Source organism: Seriola dumerili, unplaced genomic scaffold, assembly GCF_002260705.1.
Source record: "Seriola dumerili isolate Sdu_G_001 unplaced genomic scaffold, Sdu_1.0 BDQW01000036.1, whole genome shotgun sequence".
In the NCBI taxonomy this organism is placed as follows: Eukaryota; Metazoa; Chordata; class Actinopteri; order Carangiformes; family Carangidae; genus Seriola; species Seriola dumerili.
In genome coordinates this window covers 1591719-1614164 of record NW_019174291.1, presented here as the reverse complement: position 1 = coordinate 1614164, position 22446 = coordinate 1591719, and the positions used below count along the sequence as shown (strand labels likewise).

Genomic DNA, 22446 nt, shown 5'->3' with positions numbered 1-22446 from the left:
AGTTTGCACATATTGTACCATATCACATTTGGTCATAATCCTACAAAAAAAGAGTTTGTTCACCCAAATTATAAAAATTATATTACCTAACTGTAAAGCTGAATCTATCCTTGTCATCAGTTTTCATGAAAACAAACCTCTTCTGAAGAAATAGTCCCTATGAAAACTGTTGCTAGTTAATTTTATCTAGTGCAACAGGGACACCACTTCTTGAAATAGATGCTGCTGTGTAAAATATTTAAGTGTCATGTAACAAAGCCGTGAGCACTAAAGTCAGTCCTCCTCTGTACTGCAGAGGCTTGACTTTGGAGAGGATCTTTTTGAGGAACATTTAGAGCAACCAAAAGTTCTTTTAATGTCCATACGGGCATATGAACTTGGTTTCAAGACATACTTGAAAAAAATATGAACCTATCTTTTTACAATTATAGTTTGTTGTTTTTTTGGATTATGAAATGGTTTTGGTCTTGATTTATCTCATGTTTCTGTGAAACCACCCACTGGTTGAGCCCACACAGCCTGTTATGTTTTAAATGTATTGTGAAGATGGCTTTTATTTTCATATGAACATGTGGTGGTGGTAGACAAGAGCAAAAGAAAGACAAAAACGAAACAAGAAAATTATCAATATTCATTTCAATAAAGCAATCTCAGAGGTGAAAGAGACAGGAAGAGAGACAGGGTGGGGCTGATGTATGACTACCACATGCTAGCCTAAAAGTCAGTTTGAACCAACACAGCAATCAGTGCAACAGGATATTGAACACACACACACACACACACACACACACACACACACACACACACACACAGCCTCTGGTATGTGTATCTCTGACTGTTCTCGCTTTAAAGAATGATGCTGGAAGACAGATATTTACACATACCAGACAAAGAACAGCAAAGAACAGAGGATCATTTCTCAAAGTATCCCCTGTGGTCGGGGGTCCCTCACTGCAGAGACAGACCCTGCAGAGAAGTTGCAGAGGGAACCTCTACAACCAATCTAGTAGATCTAACTTTTCCATCATGGCCTGGTCAGAAGGAAAAGGCCACATCATGAGGGATTGCTGCAAAGTGAAACAGAATATACAGGACCAAAGAAACTAATAAAACTGAAAAATTAACACACAGTAGCATCAGAAATGTTTGTGATATTCCTGTAAATATCTCTGAGGTCAGAGGAAGTCGTCCTTATTCATGACAGACCTCATCATTTTTTGAAGTAGTTCATACACAACCAGACCTGCAAAAATGGGTCATCTGGTTTTATTTTAAATAAATATAATAATAATATTTTTTTAATTATTATGATTATGACATACCTATACCTTCTTATACATTTGCATATCCTGTTGGACATTCTCTATGCTCCTAAAATGGAATTAATTTTAATACACAATTTAACAAAATATGTACATACAAAAAAATTATATAATAAAGCCAAAGGAAAAGGCACAGAAACCTAAAAATACTGAGATGAAGAAAACTGGAGAACCACCTTACAGACTTTGACTTGACTTTGACTCAATATTCTTTATTCAAATTGAATTATGCTCAAACAAAGTCCTACATTTTGTCAGAACAATCATGTATATGACATCCTACAGTAGAAAAAAATCACTGTTTAAATGACAGCATGTTGGGAAGAACTGTTTTTCACTTCAGCTTTAAGGCATCACAATAATAAAGAAGGACATAATACAGGATAATTCTGAATGATTAATGGAATAAATGATAAACTGCTTTGTATGGATATAATTATTTGAAGCCATGATTATGGGACCATTGATAAGAGTAAAGAAATAACGTCAGAGGTCAATAAATCATTCACTGAATCACTGAGGTGACATTTGCTGAAGTGTCACCATGACAGTGAATCATAAACTTCTGTTTTCGTCACAGCAGCTCATCTGCATTCCATATTTAACCCCAGATGTTTCCATGACTGAAGAGAGTTCTTATTACTGTTTGACAATATGATGACACCATACAAGAGGGGGATTAATGACACAAGATCTCTTAGTACAAAGCCTGTTTTTAGTTTGCTACATGTTTCTGTCACATATATGAAATAAACACTACATATTAAGATCAAGCGGGAAAAACAGAAGAGCAGAAAACACTAAATTAAGCAAATCCTGCTGAATCCGACTGAGTGGACCAGGTCAGGTCAGTTGTACATGGTCATGTGGAGCCACTGGAACCAATGAGAAAACATTTAGTTGAATTCATCTGCTTTAATGACAACCCTTTATTTCAATAAACAGGACTTTATTTTCATGTTTGAAAGGTTTAATAAAGAACGTGCCAAACTGAGATGTATCAGCTGAAACATTCATATCATAAATATATAATAAATATATAAATACGTCCTTGTCAGTGCCATACATATGTATATCTGTGTTCATACCTGTCTATAGCTGACAGTTACAGTTCCCATTCCCACCATGTCGTACGCTTGAAATTTGTCTGCAAAACAGGACAAAAACAATGTACAAATCAGACACAGTTCAACTAAGATGGCCAATAAATGTTTCTATTTTATTCTAGTTGTAGGACGAGGTGGATGGCGTTTACAGTGTCAGGACAGTTTGCATTAGTTTCTGTAGACTGAGTTGACTTTCAGAAGCTTTTCTAAACTTTTTCTGAACGCTCATTATACTGTCCTGTCCTGCATGGCAGACACCACCCATCTGGCCATGATATACGCCAAAACAAATTATGTAAATTTTTTCACATCACTGTTGCCAGGTCAAACCATAATGATAATTATGGCATCTCATTTTAACTTTGTAGATAAAAATGTACGGCAGTTTAAATGTATAAATGTCAGATAGTCAGTGACTCTTACTTTTAGTTTTATAATGTAGTAAAAGCCAGGAAGGTTGTTACATTCTGATGAAAGCACATAATAAAATAAACTGAACCAACTGAAACACATCCCACTGTCAGTGTTTGTTTGTTTTGTTTTTTTTACAGTGAGACAGATAAATTTGCATCTTAAAGTTGAAGTAAAACACTTTTATACTGCTTGCTGAGCCACTTTGTTCACATGTGTTGTATTAGTGTATCATGAGATTAGCTGAGCAAGATCTGGCTCTGTGTGTTTACTCATACAGCTGACTGTCTATTATTCATCGGTCTTTCACGTTAGCATTTAGTTGACAAAAAGTTAAAATTTATCATATTCCTCATAGTTTCTACCTTCAAAGGTTAATGTTTATTTAGTTACAGTTTGATTGACTGTAAAATGTACATCAGCAATACTTTTGTTTTAGTTTTATTTGACAAACCTAGCCTGAAACCCTGTAGCTACTAAAATTTCTTGTTTATTTATAATTATTTATTTAAATTTATGATTTATAATTTATAATTCATGTAACAATTTTTTTGTTTGTTTTGTTTCTAAAAAAATTTCAAGAATTGACAGAAAACACAAAGGATCGTATAAGCCTTTAACTGGAGATTTAAAAAAATTAGAAATATAAGCAGCAGCAAAACCATTTTTTAACACAGGTAGGGTGTGGTGACAAACTGTCATATAAGCATGACTAACACTGCACACATTCACACAAAAATAATCAGTTGCAAAGACCGTGCACAAGGACCTAACTCTTCAAATATTCCTGTTTTGCAGTTTTCCCAGCTCTCAGCATCAAACATGGTCTCTGATGTTTTCTGTTCTAACTTGTACTTGAAAACATCTCTCTATCCTCTGCCATTCTTCTTCTTATCTTTTCCTCTTGTATCTCCTCCCATCTGTTTCCCACGCCTCCCCTGTCACCTCACACATCCTCCCATCCCCTCTGTTTCTCCTCTTCTGTCCCTCTTTACATCTTCTTATTGTTTCTGTGGCTGTTTAATGTGTTTGCATCACATCACAGACAATAGACTATTACTATAAAGAAACTCCCTACTGGTAAAAACTGCACACGATAGCCTTATAGTGGTAATTACCAGTAGGATATGCTAGACTGAATTATTTTGGATGTGAGCATTTAAGTGACTTAAGCAAACTATTGTTTCTAATCTCCTCTGCATTTTGCATATTGTGACAATGCGCCACTTGTCTTTTTCCTAATCCTCCTCCAATCTTCCCTCATCTCCCTCCCTTACGGATCATGCTCTCCAGTTTCATCAGCAGGTACAGGAAGCCAGGGTAACTGATGGTCAGGTCAGGCTCTGTGTATCGCAGTCCAACCAGCTGCATCACCAAATCATCCACCATGATGCCTGAAGTAGAGACAGACTTAGATCAGAATAAATCACTATTTTCAACAGGTGCAGTGACAATGGGCAAGGACATTTTCTCTTGTGAGAAAATATTAAAAATTCACATATTTATAGGCATCTGCCAGCCTGTTGTAAATGTGCTTACTGTTCAGTTCAGTTTACTTTCCAAAATGTTACCAAACAGAAAAGAAAACAGAGGAGGAAAGAGTGTTATGAGTAGTACTAATCCCCTCTCGATATTTTGCTGACTTAGTGTTTTACTTGAGTGGAAGTAAAGATTTAATCAAGCATTTACTTGATCAAAAGCAAAAAAAAGCAATTTAAAATGAATTCTTATTGATTGCCTTATTAGAGGTGAACCCAGTGATGAAAGGGATTTTTATGATTTCAAAGGGCTGCTAGGACAAAGTTCACACTAAATTTTTTAAGCGTAAACACCAATAGAGAAAGGCCAGAATACTCTTTACTGACTGACATGTCGGTGTCTGCACACACGGTTATCCAGCCTTTGTATTGGATTTGATGTAACCTGTAGTAAGGTTTCATACCCTACCAGTTTAAACTTGATTATTCCATGCATAATCTGAATAATCCAAACAATTATCAAAAAACTATTTTCAATCATGCTCAATTGAGAAACATGAAAAATGCAGATTGATGATCTAATTCAAACACTTCAGTATAATATGTGACTATATCTTTAATGTGGTGAAACCAAAGTAAACAACACAAGTTCCCCCCGCCTTATTAAAGAACCATCTTAAAAAGCAGAGGAAGAGGTAAAGAGAGGTGGTTTGGCTCCCCCTGTTGGCCAAATTGTTCTTGACAGATATGGAGCCTGAGCACTAAAATCATGCACATGTGTGACACATGAGCTGCTAGAAACAGCTCAGAAATGTTTAAAGTGTGATTGAAGTCCATGTTTATTTATGTCACTGTGTGTTCTCAGTCCTACCTGCTGCCTTCAGAGCAGGAGCGACTTCTTGATACTCGAGGCGCTGGGTTTTGTTCTTGTCAAACACCAGGAAGATATCCTGAGGAGAGATTAAACACAGCATACTGAGTGCATGAAAAACTGCCACGCTCTGACATAATATCTGACAAGACAAGTTCAAGTTTGTGGTCCTGTGGTGCATTTGTGGTTGGAGCTGTGTGAAAACTTGAAATTCAACTATGGCAACCTATGAATGTTAAATGTTTAAACTACATCATGTTTTACTAACTACATTGCTGCTAAGTAATGGAAAGATTTTTGTCAACATTAATTTTGTCTAGTTTTTGACCAGTGAATATGTTCAGTATGCTACAGTGTTTAAATAATTTCTGTAATGCAAATTTGTTGAGTTTTTGTGTTCACTTGATGGATTTTTGATAATCTTCTGAGCAACATACGAGTACAGCATGGATGGCTTTTATCCAGAACAATGACTTGTAACATGGCAGTGTTGTTGTTGTGCAGTCCCCAATACACAGCATCACAATGTTCACAGTACACAGATAAACACAGAGGGATTAGAAAAAGAAAAGTCAGAAAACAGAAAAAAAAAAAAACATGCTGGAAACACTGACACCATTTGATAAATTGTCCCTCAACCAATTTTCTGATTCACACACAACCACTCTGAACATCTATTCTATATTGTTTTTGATGATTTCAGCCATGTTGACTGATTTGAGTCATGTTTTTTAAATTGATGTTACTGTTGTGGAATGTTGATGTTGATGAGCTTACCGTCCATCTCCTGATCTTGTCCCACATACTCTGGAACTCTGGCCAGTTTAGCTGGGCGTTGCCCTGGGTCTGGATAAAACACTGAGGTCAAGGAAATTAACCAGACCAACCAATAGACCTCAACAGTTCTCATTCATTCAGTGCTTTGTGTTTTTTTTGTGTGTGCTTTTTCAAGGATACATCCATGAGGACCACCAGGCTCTTGCAGTGCTCCAGAGCCAGGTTCTTCTCACTGCCGGCCAACACTGAAGACAACAAGTAACATCATCAGTGGACATTTTAACATGCATAACATTACATTAAATCATGATGATGTGAGATGATGAGATGAGATGTTACTAAAGTGTTTTTAAAGCATGACGGTGAGCCTGTTTTCTAATTAACGGCCTTGATTTGCATACTGCTAGTTGTAGATTGCATGTTAAGGCAGGGGTGGGGTCAGCAGCTCTACCAAGCAATTAGTGTCATGAATACTTACATTGTTATGATTAATTAACCCCAAATAGCCTATTTCAGATAGGTGGGCGTGTTCCCTCTGAAACACTGAACTGTCTGTCACCATCTTTGATCTCCTCAGCTAATCCTAACCTGAAACTTCAAGAACACATTTGCCATGAAACTTAAGGCAAGTGCTCTAAAAAGATCAAAACAACAAAAAATACATTTTTACTCATCTAAAGACATACGTTTAAGGCGGCAGACTGAAGGATATAGATTTGGCCTCAGCTTCGCAGATACATCAGATTAAAAAATAGATGGAGTGATTGCAACAAACCAATCAGCTCCGGTTTTAACTGTTTTTTATTGGAGCAGCTGTAGATGTCTGTGGTATAACATGACTCCAGATTAATCCCTGTAAAACGTGATACTAAAATCAAAAGAGAAACCCTCTGTAGAAATATCAAAATCAGACATTATTTTATTATGACTTTTTGACTTGTGACTCCTCACTAAAGGAATTCAATCATTGAAAACAATCTCCTGATGAAAGAAACACGACCGGACGCGTCTATTATTCCACCCAAGATAACAGAGAGAGACATCACTGACCTCCTCCCTGTATGGCCTCAGTCAGGAGTCTGTGGAGGTGCACTGGTTTGCAAACCCCATTCTGATGACACAAACCAGGAAACATTCACAACACAAGACATAACGGTCATTGTAGCACTCACACAGACACTCGTCTTCATACATCCATATTCAAAACACAGGCAGACTTTTGTGGTTTAAACCAGTAACTGCACATGAGGCTGGGGTTTACCACCCAGAGCAGGACTGACAACTGCCATTTAGTTCAGGGAACACATTTTTAATGAATTCTTGTGATTGTCTAATCTGTGTGGGAATGAAGGTGTTTTCCAGTGCTGCAAACATCCATATGGCACTTAAAGTAGGTTAAAGTTCAAAACTATGTGCAGATGTTAGTCAAGCCAGCTCTGTTTTTGATGTACAGCAGCTGCATGGAGGTAAATCTCACCTTGTTGCAGTGCTTCTGGAACAGCTGTCTGGTAGATTTAAGAGCAGGAAGAGCGGCCTGGTGAGGAAATGAAGGCTGCAGAAAGAAAATACAGACTGAATTTAAAAACAAGCCTTTAATTTTTTACAAACCAATGCCAACTTCACAACTTTTTAGCTTTGCAGGGTTTTTTTTAAAGAAATGTTTTGAGGCAGAGTCTGGAACTTAAACTAAATCAACCCTCTGTGTGTCAATATGTTGAACATTTCTGTTTTCCTTACCTGAGGTAGAACACATCATTTCATTTTTGACTGCAGGGATTCAATACAAAAGCACTGTTCTGTCACTAGATCAGAATTATAGCAACTTTGTGTGGGGAAAACTTAACATCAAAATCAACAACATTTATTCACCCGTTATCTAAATCATTATTATTATCTGGCATTTATCCCAGCATGCACTGGGTAGGAAGTGGGCACACCTTGAAACAAATCACCAGTCTATCACAGGGCTAACACAGCCTAACAGACAACCATTCACACCTACGGGCTTTTTAGAATCACAAATTAAACTGATCTACATGCCTTTGGACTGTGTGAGGAAACCGGGGGAAGAAGACACACCCGTGTTTACATGCACATAGAGCCTGGATAGCTCAGTCGGTAGAGCATCAGACTTTTAATCTGAGGGTCCAGGGTTCAAGTCCCTGTTCAGGCGATAGTAGTTTTAAGGTGTTGCAATCAGGGGTCACAAAAATGAAAGAACATGTAGTTAGATGGTACCTCAATACAATTACTACAGTACTATACTATGTCTCTATGCACTATACATTTGAGTTGTGACTGTAGTTGGTAAGTAAACGACTTACAGAGTAGAGCTGTGACTAGAGTAAATACACAGCCCAATAGTGAACTTCTATACCATGTACTGAATGTGTTTCCTGTTTTCATCTTCATTTAAAATCTCTCTCACCTGTACAGGGACTTGAACCCTAGACCCTAAAATTAAAAGTATGTTGCTTTAGATGATTTTATAATAAGACATACCACAACACCAATACAACAGAAAAAGTGAATGTATGTCAGAGAATGGAATGTGGTATGCACACACTAGAGCCTGGATAGCTCAGTCGGTAGAGCATCAGACTTTTAATCTGAGGGTCCAGGGTTCAAGTCCCTGTTCAGGCGACAGTAGTTTTAAGATGCTCCGTTGTGGTCACTTCTCTGACTGTTATTTCTAACATCAACTTCCATAGGTGAACAATAACTAATGGTGAATAATGTCTAATTTAACTTGTCTCTTACCTCTGTTATGTAAGAGCTGTCATGTGGCGATGGTTTGTGAGCTGGACTGAAAACAAAGCATTAAAACATATCATCATATCATCATATTTATAATCTCAGATCTTAAAGCCTGAGCTCTGTTAAAAAAAAAAAACCCTCTACCATCATGGTATGAGCATGTTGTTTTGAATCCATGACTCACGTGGCTGCGTTGCCCTGTTCTGTCAGCACCCGGAGGAGAAATGCTCCCTGCTGATTGCGCTCAGCGGTGGAAGGGATGATGACGTAGCGACCTGGTTTAAGGGAGCCACGAAGAACAACTTCCCGACGTGAGGAATAATGAGGGCTGCAGAGGACGGGGGGAGTAGCACGCAGGTCCTCAGAGGACAGGTATTTCTTTGTAGGATGGGCCTGGAGAGAGAGCACAGAATTATAACACATACATGTACCCAATCAGTACTAGCTGCTGAGCTACTGAGCTACTGTTGTCAAGTTCGAAACTCCATCATGAGCAATGACTAAACTTGAATGCCTACCTTTACATTGCCTTCTCTCTTGTTGCTGTCTGCTTCAAGCAATTTAAAAGTTCCCTCGCCTGAACAGGGACTTGAACCCTGGACCCTCAGATTAAAAGTCTGATGCTCTACCGACTGAGCTATCCAGGCCCTAGCACCAGAAGTCCACATATTCCATTCTGTGACTAATATTGACATCTACACTTACTATGAGAAATTTTATAAAAGCACAAATTCTGGGATTTCAGAGGGGAAAAGGATGAATTACAATAACACAACAATATCACTTCAACAGCCACATAGTTAAACAAAGTGAATATTACACTGCTCACTGACTGAAGAGGCTAAATTGGTATTTTAGTCCACAGTGAGGCTCCAGGAAGACTCTTGGAAAACAGATTAATATAGTGTATATACACTATGAATCGGAGACACAACTCTCGAGTCTACATGGGTTTGCTTTGCTACCTGTCTTTCCTCAGACCATCCAACCAAATGCAGGTTAATTTGTGACTGTAAATTGCCCAGGTGTGTGAATGGTTTTCCGTATGTATAAGACGTCTGATAGACTAGTGAACTATTTAAAGGTCTGTGTACTTCCCCATTACCGATGTGGAAAGACCAAACCTCAACGGCAGCAACATGATTTATCTACGTCCGCTTCCTGTCTGTTGCAAGCATCACAAAACTTCTCTCGCCTGAACAGGGACTTGAACCCTGGACCCTCAGATTAAAAGTCTGATGCTCTACCGACTGAGCTATCCAGGCTCTTAAAAGAGCTTTTTACCATGTTCAATTATGTCATTGTTAAATCTACTTGATTACTGGGTCAGTGATTTAGTTTAGGGTTAGGTCAAGGTTAGGGTAAGTTTAAATGGCTATTTGAGGATTAAGACTTGGTTTAAGGATTAGGTGTAGAATTAGGTTTAGGTTAGGTTAGATTGGGGTTAGGCATTCAGCTGTGATGGTGAGAGTTATGGTAAGGGGTTAGGGAAGGTATTATGTCAATGACAAGTCCCCATAAATAAACTACAATGTGTGTGTGTGTTTGTACCTGGTATATATGCAGGGCTATGGCAAGGTCTATGCCTCTACGTCTCTGGTGTTTCTGCATCAGAGCCAAAACAAAGGAGCAGGTCTTATGGGAGTCCGCTCTGCCACTGTCCACCTCCGACAGTACGAGGTAGAACTGAGGGTTCTGCCAATACCAACCTGCACACACACGCACGGTTTTAGTACGGCACTTTTCTTTATATAGTACTACATTAATGACAACTGGTCAGCACAAACACTTACAAATACCTTTTTTATACACAGTAATTTCAAATTAACACAACATACATATGGGAGTTAAGATGTTATCAAGAATGGTCTCTCAGAGCATGATCACAGCTTCTACAAAGACTGAACAAATGTTTGGTGGTGGGGTTTTATTTTTTCAATGTGAAAGCTCCACTGTGTGGACAATAGAGCTGGGAATTGATACCAATGCCATTATCCACATTTTCTTGATCCATTGATTCTTTATCAATTCCTTTATCGATTCCTGTGGATTTTCTGTGTGGAAAAAAGTAGGCCTATACAGGTTTTCAGTGTCAACGACACAAATTTTATTATGAGTTTCTGAACACTGAACAAGTCGATAAGGGAATCGTTAAGCATAAAGGCAAATGATGTCGATGGATGGAACCACTTGGAACCGGTTCTTGACTGGAACCGGCTCTCAATTCCTATCCCTAGTGGAAACCATCTGCTGATTCTATCTGCTGACTTGATTCAGTCAGAGTCAATGGGCAAAAATATATGTAATTAGAAACTGAATTTGAATAATTTATATTTGAATTTGAATTGCTCAGCTTAAATAATTACAATCAACACTGAATTTGGTCCTCAATGAAAATTCAACTCTCTCGTATTTGTATTTATCTGTAGTTGTATCATCATTTGCCTTACCCCCTTGGGGAGAGCCTCCCGCTGTGACACTTGGCACCCAGTTCCCGTGATGCATTACGTAGCTCCACGGCAGCACGCCGGGGCCTGGTTCTCTGAGAGTCTCAGTCAGGTGACACACCTCCATCACCTCAAACTGCTGTCGGAAGTCTGACACTGACATCCTGATTGAAAGAATGAGAAACGGGTAAGTTGAGACATTTCATGTGTATATCACAATATGTTAACAGGCTCAGAGTCAGTAGTGATGTAGCAGTGTTGTAGCAGCTGTGTTTGGGTAGCTTTGTATCACTGTCCATCAAGATGCCACACTGCCTGCCTGTTTCTTTCTGTCTTGCTTTGACAAATGACAATATAACTAGAATTACCACCTCGTGGTTGTATGCCTCCGCCAACCAACCAAGTTGCAGGAAATATGGTCACAAGCTCCTCTTTCTGAGTTACAGCACTGAATAATAGTTTGCAGAACATTATGATGTCACCGTGAAGTTGACCTTTGACCATACCATTTGGGTATAAAATGTCATCATTTTATCTTATTAGACATGTTAAATTGTGTCATAATAAATGTATGAATTTGGGAGTTATGCTCAAAAACGTGTTTTGTGAAGTCACAGTGACCTTTGACCTTTGCCCACCAAATTCTAATCAGTTCATCCTTGAGTCCAGATGAATGTTTGTGCGAGATTTAATGAAATTCCCTCAGGGTGTTCCTCACATATTGCATTAACAAGAATGTGAGTTCACAGTGACCTTGACCCCTACACCACCGAAATCGAATCAATTCATCTTTGAGTCCAAGTGAAAGTTTGTGCCAACTTTGAACAAATTCCCTGGAGGCGTTGCTGAGATAATGCAGTCACTCGAATGGGATATATGGATGTACTGGTGTATGGACAGACAACCCAACAACATAATGCCTCCAGCAAAAGCATGTGTGAAAAAGAAAAAGAGATGTCAAGGTAAGTGGACTTGTTTGCCCTGTTGTTCCTGTTGCCGTGGAGACTTACGTCAGAGTGTTTTGTTTCATGTTTGCAGAAGGCGGACATTAAGATTCAGAATCAGCAGTGATGCATGTCACAGACAGATGTTGCTGATACACAATGACACCACAAACTCACCAGAACTCCCCGTCCTCCCGGCACACTCTCTCCAGTCTTCTCTGCTCCTCAGTGCTCACTGTTCTCCACTCTGGACTGATGAGAGAGACAGACAGAAAAGCAGGGACACTTTTTATCTTTATGCAGTAAAATACTTATTTCCCAATTATACCACTTTGTCAGGAAAACAAAAGGTATTGCGAAGTTGGTTAATACCTTTGTCCCATAACCTCAGAGACATCTTCTGCATTATTGAATTCTATAAGTAAACACAAACAAGTGGAGCTAGGATTTGAGTCAAGACGCATGGACTACAACTTTTGTTCTTTTGATAGACCCAATTTTTTTTAAATTTGATTTTAAAGCCAGACAGAAATAGGTGAGACACATGAGACTGAGAAGGCCTAGACAGGTCAGTGTACATCTACAACCACAAACACACAAACTATCTCAGGTAGTTCTAGAGGGAGAATATCTATCTATCTTGCAGGTAAACTTCAGGTTTTTTTCATTATAACATTTTCATTCCACACTTAACAAAGTCAAGTTATAAAATCAATTTAAAATCTGGCTAATTTTGGCTCATGTAGGTGTGTACCAACCAGGGTAGGAATTTCATGATGGCCACGCCAGCCATGGCCGCCGTTGCCCCTCCACGGCCTCTGTGTCAATGCTACTGCCAAAATCTCAAGGTTGTTTTAAAAGCGTCCCTGGAGCAGTCTTTGCAGCTTGGATTGGTTGTGTGCATATACTAAACTGCTAACTTCTAACTAACTAGTTAACTCTGCTCCGGACGCCAGCATCACTGCTCCCTCTCTCTCTCTCTCACCCGCTACGCACACAACCTACATACTGATCTATTCCTGAAAGGAGCTGCTCTACTCCTGTTACAATAATCTGTCTCAAACTTCGCAAACTCACTACAGCTCTTGCACAGAGACGATAATTCAGTGTAATTAGCTTGTTTGCTTTCTACTGCTGCCTCTTAACGCTTAGTGTGCAAGTTTTGTTTCCACACACGTCTGCGCAGGTGAAGTTGAGTCAAGGACAAGCTCCAGTCCTTGTTAACGGGACAAGGACTGGAGCTTGTCCAATAGTTTTCGATTTTCATGTCATTTGTGTAATTTTCTTGTTTTTTTTTCTCTTATCAGAAAGTCAAGTTACTTAATTGTGCGCATCAAATCACTCAATGGCCTTTTCCCTAAAAACATATGTGACACCGAAGGCCAAATGACCTTGTCCCTAAAATGAGGAAATTCCTGGCCTGGTACCAACCCTTTCAAATCACTCCAGGGCCCCTCCCACTCAGTGTTGCCCCAGGGGTTGAGGATGCGTACCAAATCTACGGTGCCATGTGTTGTCTTCACCTGTCAGAGAAGGAGAAAGAATATGTGAAGCTGTGGTCCAAAAACATATCAAAAGCACGCTGCTATGAGGATTGTTTTTATGATATCAACAATAGTGTTTTTGGAATTTATGTGAAGACATTTCTGATTATGTGTTTTTTCTATTTCTATTTTTTCTATATTTAGGTAAAGTCTGTGAAAATTGCCTGAGTCAAACTCTGTGAGATATACAAAATATGACTCAGCGGACACTTGTTAACATTGTTTAGGGAAAATTACCTTTTCTACTGCAGTCAGAGAGTAGGCATGTCTGAACATGATCCCTAATGCATTCCTTTGCTCCAGAGAGCCCTGGAGGGGAAAACACATCCACCCAGTGAGGACAGAAGTAACAGACAAAATTACATGTCTCATCATATACACATAAGCCTCAGTGCAAACATGTTTTGCTACACTAGTCTAAACAAGCCTAAAACCTCTTTCTTTACCTGTCATGTCGCTAACCTCCTTACTGTACCTTGCTGTTGGCGCAGTTGATGAGTGCTCCTTTAGACAGCAGGTATCTGAGGAAGGCCGGCAGGTCTCTGGACAGCGAGCCAACGTTCAAAACCTCAGCCACACCCCCCGTCATATCAACCATGGCCTCATGAGGGAAGCCCATATCCAGAGCTCTGTAGCCACCTTTCAACCTGTGACAAAGACACAGGGGGGACAAAGACATCAGACATCAACAGGTAAATACCTAGACAAAGGTTTATTAGCCAAAGTTTTATTGAGCATACAAAGGAAATACATTTCCTAAAGAGCACCATAGATAAATAGATGTACAGCTAAACAGATTTAGAGAGACAAAAATAATTAAATCTATTCCGGAAATAAGGAGGTACTTTCCAGTATGTCCGAATCATTTCTGGTGGCATACACTTCTGTTGTGAAGACTAAAGAGGAAGATGAGTCTGACCTCTGTGGTGTTTTTCAAGCAAAGCTTCTGTGGCAACATTTTAATATATGTAGGTGTTTCCATGTTTCATATTTTATCATTAAGATGATTTCTGCCTATACGGTTAGGTACATCATTTCTTTCAGCGTTACATGGGTTTGAATGAAGCAACATTTTAAAAAATTAAGAAAAAGACGCAAAAGATGTTGAGACAACAGTGGAAGCGGTCGGCATGTTTCCCTGTTCTATACTGGGATTATCCTGACAAAACTTGTAAAGTGTCAGTGTGATACATTCTATGCTATGTGCTAAAGTGTATACTATATATAGTATATGTAAATCTGAAAAATAGAGGTTATTATATTGTTTGTGTAGCAGTTATTCTCAGTCTTTTCCATAGGGCAATGTTGACTCCAGGGTGTAGCATGACTGCAAAAAGGCAGAAGAATAGGTGGAAATTAACTGGCATTTGTTTTCAGCCAAGGCGGAGTTGCCTGATGCAATCCAAAACCGGAGAGAAGGATCTGGCAGTATGCCAAACTTTGGGTTGAGGAAGAAAGTGCAGATCTGAATGAACAAGAAAGGGAAGCCATCTTGAATGATGGACAAGGATACTTGACGTACTGTAAATGTCAAATGGATGAGTAATGGCTTTGTAGGGCACTTCTGTTGTTGTTGTTGATGTGCTTAATAAAGGGCAACAGAATGTTTGATAATTTTGTCATTTTATGTGTGGTTTGGTAAAGAAACACTTAATAATTTACTCTGATTATACGATTAAGAACACAGGTAAGTTAAGGTAAGTGCATTTTAAGATAATAAATACAGTTTTAACTATTTCTGCCACACATAAAATGTTGAGGCTATGACATAAAGCAGAGGCTTATTATGTTAATTAATATGTTAATATGGTTTTAACTAACTACTCCTGCCCTCCGCATGTATGCTGAGATTGCTTGCATAGTTAAAATATTTATTAGCCTCTTCAGGTTTACAGTACGAGTAGACACATCAGCTTCTTGTGTCATATGAAAACATGTTCCACATTAAATTCATATGTTTGCACAAAAATACTGTTATACTCTTCAAAGGTAAATTATGTATGAGAAGTGTGTTTGTAAAAAAAAGACAAAGAAAAAGACAGGAAGAGAGGAATCAACAAGCTTAATGTTTTTCTATGAACTGATGTCGCTAGGCTATATGAATGGAGTTTATGCCCTTTTTTGACAGAATTAATGTAATAAATTTGTAAATAAGATACGGTTGCTATCAGAGTTATTGAATCGGTATGTGTCTACACTGATATAGATACCCATNAAAAGAAAAAGACAGGAGGAGAGGAATCAACAAGCTTAATGTTTTTAGATACGGTTGCTATCAGAGTTATTGAATCGGTATATGTCTACACTGATATAGATACCCATGTTATGTGCTACGTAGACACAATAGGCAAAATCAGCATGTATGCCACATTAAAAATATTAATGGTTTATACGTTAAAATGTTGATTAATTACATATAAATCAACAAGAAAAGTGCTTCCAATGGAAGTGTCTACACAACAGACTGTCTCGTAAAAAAAAAAGGTTTATTCTGAGGGTGTTGCCAGAGAAGCATCACTGGCTCATTAAACGAATTTATCTCCTTATGAGAATAAATAATGCACAATCTTCCCATGAGATTTTGAAATTCCTTGTGTACAAGTGGATGTTTCAACTTGACAAATGCCAAAGGGGATCTCCTGTCTGATGAAGTGGCCGTGAGATAATCTTTAGATAATGTGCACACACCAACTGATTGACAAGGACTCACTTGGCATAGGCCTTCTCTAGCAGGGAGCTCCAGAACTCCTGTTTGTCTGGGGAGCTGAGGTAGATCAGTTTGTTGTTCCAAGTCGGCAGCAAGTCGTCTATCCTTACCTCCTCCCACTGCCCGTACTGCCAGAACTACAGCGACAGAGAGGGAGGGATGTTTTTGTCACAATGCTTTCACCAACTCTACAAAGGCCACAAAAGTCCTTAAGAATAAAGAAAATGATTCCTACTCCTATTCACACTATAATTCAAGTTCCTGAGACTGAGAAGCACGGACGTGTTAGGCCGTGTTTAGTTATTTACCCTGAAGGTGAAGCTACCATTGTATCCATCCTGGAAGCTCTGTTCTAGAGGCATGACCTTGCTGAGTAGAGATCGGTGCACAGCGAGAGATGCAATAGCAGAAAGTAACCAGCAGTCATCTACAGAAAGCAGATTTAGGTTATCAGGATTGTGGATCTGCATTTACACACAACACACAAATGGTGCATCCATGTCAGCCTTCAATTTCCCATAGTCCTTTGTGCACTGGACAGTTGTGGTGCATGGTGCATGGAGTCAGAAAATATCATATGACCAAACTGGATTAGACAGGTATTTGTCCTCAGGTGGAAAATACCACCTGAGAAGTCACTGGTAGATAAATCTACTACAGGATGTAAATAATGGGGGTGAGGCTTACTGTTACCTCAATGTTTGTTCTTGTTAGCACCCTGGACAATCACACACAAGGTTTTCATTCTCTGCAATGCCACTGGACCATTGTATTTGTGGAGGACATGAAGGTTCAACCTGGTCTTAAGGTTCTCATAAGGACCTACCTTCATGGGCTGCACCCCACAAAGCATCAGGCCCCTGACTTTGGACACAGGTAATGTTTCAATATAGTTATTTCTAGTAGAATTGTTCTAAGTGGGGACATGGCTGTACAAAGAGAGCTGGAAACAGTGCATCTGTCATCTTTCATCACCTGCAGGTGCATCAGGTTTTATTTATGTACCTATCAATGGATCTGTCACAGACATTCACCCTAATATAATCCCACTTTGTAACAGTGTTAAAATATTGCATGTGATTCAGTTACTTTAGATATAATGTTATATGGCTTTGTTAAACCCCAGTAAACATAAAAGCAACAAAAAAATAACATGAAATATACCATGTGTTTGAATAAAGTGTACCATGTGTTTTGTGGAGTCATCAGAAAATGCTGTATTGTGTAACGATACAGTAGCTGTCCGTCTACTTACTGAGTTTTCCCTGGCAGACATCCAGGCGTGTAGCTCCATTTATTATGAACTGAGGTGATGGACAGAGTTCCTAGGAACAGCAGGGAGTTTGTTGATTGAAGCGACAACAAAAGGAAAGAAATGAGAGAGGGGGTAGAGAGGGAAACAGTCAAATGATAAAAGAGAATTTTGCACCTTTGGAAGGACCATACCAAAGGGAGTGGCAGCTAATTATTAAATCTTAGCTATCAGAACAACATGACATAAACTTGGCACAGTGTCTGTTCTCTTGAATACTCCAACATTGCTGTCTTACCCAGAGTCAGACAGAAGGACTGATCTTAGTTCCATCTCAAAACCTTAATATATATGATTATGACTTAGCCTATCCTATTTATTGTTATAAACAGAGAGGAGATAAGACTTGAAACAATCCAACAACACCATAAACTGCAGCCTCTTAAGTCTCTACAAAAACAGAACATTATAACTTTATTGCAGACTGTTGTATAAGACTTTGCTCATTTCAGTTAGGTGGACTTACAGTAATAAACCTGCAACTGAGAGTAGAGTTTTTGTTTTTGCTGATCGCTGAAACTTGTTTTTCTTGTCCTGTTTTACTCACTTGGAAACTCTATAGAAAGGTTAGTATTAGTAGTGGTATGAAGAATGCATATCAGAGACTCAGTTGTGAAAGTGCAGACTACATAAACTGGAATTACAGCGATCTCAACAGTCAGATATGTTCAAGTACCTTTGATGCATGATTGCACAGAAATTTATAGACTAAAATGAAAAACATGTATAGATTGTGAAATTAAAACACATGTTGAAATGACTGCAGATAAAAAGTGAGGATGATAATTCTGCAAACTGCAACCGATAAACTACAAAGTTAATTCAGTCACACTCTCTGTGGGATTTTACTCTGTCAAGCCAACATAACACACAAAGAAATCAAACAATATTTTATCATGCACCCAGTGAACAATATAAAACAGGTTTCTACAGTCACTGTGTGTATACGGCATCAATGTGAATGTTTTGTACGTGCGTGGGTAACAGTCCACAGTACCAGCTAAACAGCACTGATGTATCCTGGAGATGAACTAGCTGGTGAATAAGGTGTCAAGCTACAGCTATTGACAACTCACTTAGTAAACCTGTGTTCCTGCTGCTCTGTATCGCTCTCGGTCCTCCTGCTGTCTCAACGAGAAGAAAGTACCATAAAGGCATTGGATGCCCAAGTTTAAGAAAATCATTTAAATACCTAAATATGTCCTCTAATCCACAGGACTCACACCTTTGACTGACTTTTGGAATCCTGTGAACCCAAACAGTTTCCCACACTGCAGAGCAGGGGTGGGCATGATTAATCGATGATCAATAACGTGGAATCTGATTGATCTAACGTGTGTATCAACGAGGTTGTGTTGTGCAGTGTGTCTTGAAGCACTGCAATGAATTTCACTACGTGGCTGCAACCAGCCGGGGCGCAATTTAAATTGTCAACAGAGGAAAATGAATAGTCAGCTGGGCCGCCGTAGGCATCGCAGATAAACATGAAGAGAGCCAGGCGAAGTTTGGTGTGGGAACACTTCGAGCTAAAATAACGAAGTTAAATAATGAAGCTCATTGTAAACACTGCAATGCCCTGTATGAGCGCCGTAGCTTTGGCTTGTTATTTGTGAAGAGGTTTGGCTCAGTGCCTCGGGCTCCGCTGTCATTAGGAGCGCCGCACATCTTTTTGTTCTGTTTAATAGTTAAACAATAAAACTTTAACTGCCTTTGTGTAATTGTTGGACTATAATTTCTTCTCGGAATAAGGATTGCATTGAGGAAAAAGACGCTTTCTTTAGTATTTTCTGCCATAAGCGCTTTTTAATTTTAAAAAAATGAATAATGAATCGATAACTGATCGTTTATTTTCCCGATGATCGAATAAGGAAATTTCTTATTTTTCAAGTGAAAATTTCTTCAAGTGCCCATCCCTACTGCAGAGATACTTGGCTTTGGGTCAGTAGCAGAAGGGAAGACTGACTGTGTTGTGTGTTACAATCGCAATCACGAATCACAATCATTGAGGAGAAAGCCGAAGTAATCCGGTCTGACACTGCAGAGGACAAAATATGTCTCCTCTGTGTGCACTGGCCCTTTAGTTTTTCATTGCTTTAGTAAAATAACTTTTGAGTGAAAGTGAAACAAGTACGCAGGGTAAAGGGTTATCAGTCTAACACTTAAGCTATAAATGCAACCCACGTGAAGCCTGTAAGGCTTCATTATTGTTGAGTGTGAGACAGAGAGTTTTCGATTTCAATCAGAAAGTGTGAGACTGTATTACACTGTAATTGTAAAGCGTTCTTGTTGTTTTGTCCACCCCCAGCACATTAAGTTACACAGCAAATAGAAAAAATATTCACTAAACCTAAAACATTTCACATATTACACAATCTGGAGCACATTGTAAAAATGTACTATTGCTCTATCACAAATAAGAGTGGACAGTTCAGTGGCAATGAAACAATAAAATAAAACTGAGCTGCCAATTGCATTCTACTTTGCCCCACTTGTAACCCTAAATAATAGCCTTCATTCCAGCACTGCTACTTAGAGGAGCTGTTTTAATTTCATGTAGAGATGTCTTCAGTTGATGTCACTTATATTTACTCAACACAGGCCTTGGGTAAATATACCAGCAGGTTTTGTCTTATCCCTTACTCTGTCCTACCTTGCCCTAATTCAAGAGAAGTGTCTGTGAATGGACAAAGCATTCCTCTTTTTCATTTAATCATTTTTTGGGAGCATTTTTATGCCTGTATTTGATAGCAGCAGTGAATACAGACAGGAAATGTGGGGAAAGAGAGTGGGGGAATGACATGCAGCAAATGGCCCAGCTGGTCGGGAGTTGCGCCAGGGACTAGCTGCCCAGGGCATTTACCCCCATGTGGTACACGCCCTAACCACTTTCACTCCTGTTGCCCTGCAGGCCTTTGTTTGTCTTCTTTATAGCGCCACGTGATTTCTTTGAAACACATTACAGTGACTGTCCAGAGGACAAAAATGGAGGTAGCCTGGCCAGTTAGCCCGTCTGCCACAAACTGATAATTATAAATGTTATGTCATGTCTTGCTCACAGAGGGATTCAAATGTGATTAAATGATATTAAATTTGAATTTATAGGGCTGTAAAGTCTGCTTTCAGCTTCAACATCCTCATGGAAATTGTTTTAAACTATACATTACCTACAGTGTTTAACTTTGAGATTCTTAAAACAGACATACAGTTTGTTTATGTTTGAATCCCTGAGGGAATGACAACATTATTGCTGTTATATTGTGAGGACATAATAGTGAGCCAAGTATTTAGACATGATCACTTATGACATCACACTGGTGGCCTAGGAGTTGAAAGAACCATTTTTTATGAGATATTGGATCATTTGAACATATATTGAAATGCAACCATGTGAGAAGTAAAGTCAATATTCGGTGGAGCTGTTAACAACTCATACATCTGAAATGTCACCCAGATTAAACACTGAGTTTTGTAAGATGAGAAGTCAAAGTAGTGGAGTGGAAGTAAAGTAGCTTATAATGGGAATACACAAGTAAAGTGCCCTGCTTAAAGTACTTTTAATCACTAGAGGAAAAGAGTTAAACTGTAAATGTGACCATGTTACTCAGTAATGAGTGTTTTATAAGTACTTTATATGTGGACTTAGTTTTATCAGAAACAAAGATCTGGTTTATTTACAGAAATAAAGGATTACTTTAATCATTCAATTTTGTCATTCCTTATCTCACTAAAAAAGTTTGATATTTATGTCCTACTACATATTCTTTTCTACAGTGGAGTACAACTATTTCCAGTATACTCATTTTGTGCAACTGTCTATTCTGTGTGCCTGATGTTTTAGAGGGTAATATTACCACTACATTTATCTGACAACTGTAGTTACTTAGCAGATTAAGATTCACATGCAAAACGTGATAATCTCATAAATTATTAAGTATTACCATAAAATAAACTATTCAAGAGCGACTGTGAAAGAAGTACTCATATCTAACTTCAGTAAAAGTAGCAAGCCACAAACATACTGGTCAGTGGTAAAAAAAAAAAAAACTAACAAAAAACAAACGCTGCACTCAAATCTTTACTCAAGTAAAAGAAGCGAAGTGAAAGTACTTGTTGGAGAGTGTATTATTATGTATTGCATGTATGTATATATTAGTTATTGAAATATTATTACTGTTTCATTAGAGGATTTAGAGCTAATTTGAATTACCTCATCGCCTATACTGTTTGGTACTTTCATCTCTAATGATGCATCATATTTTATAAGTTGATTATAAGTTTTACATGAACAACTGTAATTTGCAAGGTCATTTCTGAACTACAAAAGCACTCAGATAGAATTCCTGTGTCAAACAACAAACACCAGACTTTAGAGGATAAACAAATTCAAATTCATTTTCACATCACTTATTGCATGATCAGACTGACAAACAAACAAACAAACAAACAAACAAACAGATATTTAAGGTTTAGTTTTCATCTTGTCTTTACCTTCGGTCGTTTCCACGTGACCCCGGAGTGCATCTCTAGCTCTCCCAGGGGAAAGTGATAGTCCACGAACAGTCCGTCCCGGCCGATCGTGTTGACGTCCACGCTGTCCGGAGGCAGATCCTGGTTCACGAGATCCGCCAGCCAGCGGCGGGACTGAGAGCCCAGCAGCTCGTCAGAGCAGACCGACTCCACATCGTCCTCCGACGGAGGGAGGGAGCACTCAGACGACAAACTCAACGACTTTATCATGTCAAATCCAATATGTCCTCTACTCTACTGAGA

General features: G+C 38.8%; 1 protein-coding gene and 4 non-coding genes across 5 annotated transcripts; 2 read left to right on the top strand and 3 right to left on the bottom strand.

The window, feature by feature from the left end:
* Positions 1–1499: 1499 nt before the first annotated feature.
* On the bottom strand, positions 1500–22446 carry LOC111216918 (calpain-9-like). The gene is made up of 20 exons (XM_022738569.1): positions 22165–22446; positions 17620–17689; positions 16673–16791; positions 16368–16501; positions 14133–14304; positions 13895–13966; positions 13545–13636; positions 12291–12365; positions 11173–11333; positions 10274–10431; positions 8907–9115; positions 8726–8771; positions 7443–7517; positions 7016–7076; positions 6146–6210; positions 5966–6034; positions 5189–5267; positions 4117–4233; positions 2411–2469; positions 1500–2197 (listed from the first exon to the last, which is right to left on the bottom strand). Exons 1-20 carry the CDS (start codon positions 22411–22413, stop codon positions 2171–2173), a joined length of 2109 nt encoding a protein of 702 aa, XP_022594290.1. The 5' UTR covers positions 22414–22446; the 3' UTR covers positions 1500–2170.
* trnak-uuu lies at positions 8066–8138 on the top strand. Its single transcript has one exon. It is a non-coding gene; the product is annotated as a tRNA-Lys (tRNA).
* trnak-uuu lies at positions 8536–8608 on the top strand. Its single transcript has one exon. It is a non-coding gene; the product is annotated as a tRNA-Lys (tRNA).
* Positions 9297–9369, bottom strand: trnak-uuu. Its single transcript has one exon. It is a non-coding gene; the product is annotated as a tRNA-Lys (tRNA).
* trnak-uuu lies at positions 9915–9987 on the bottom strand. The gene has a single exon. It is a non-coding gene; the product is annotated as a tRNA-Lys (tRNA).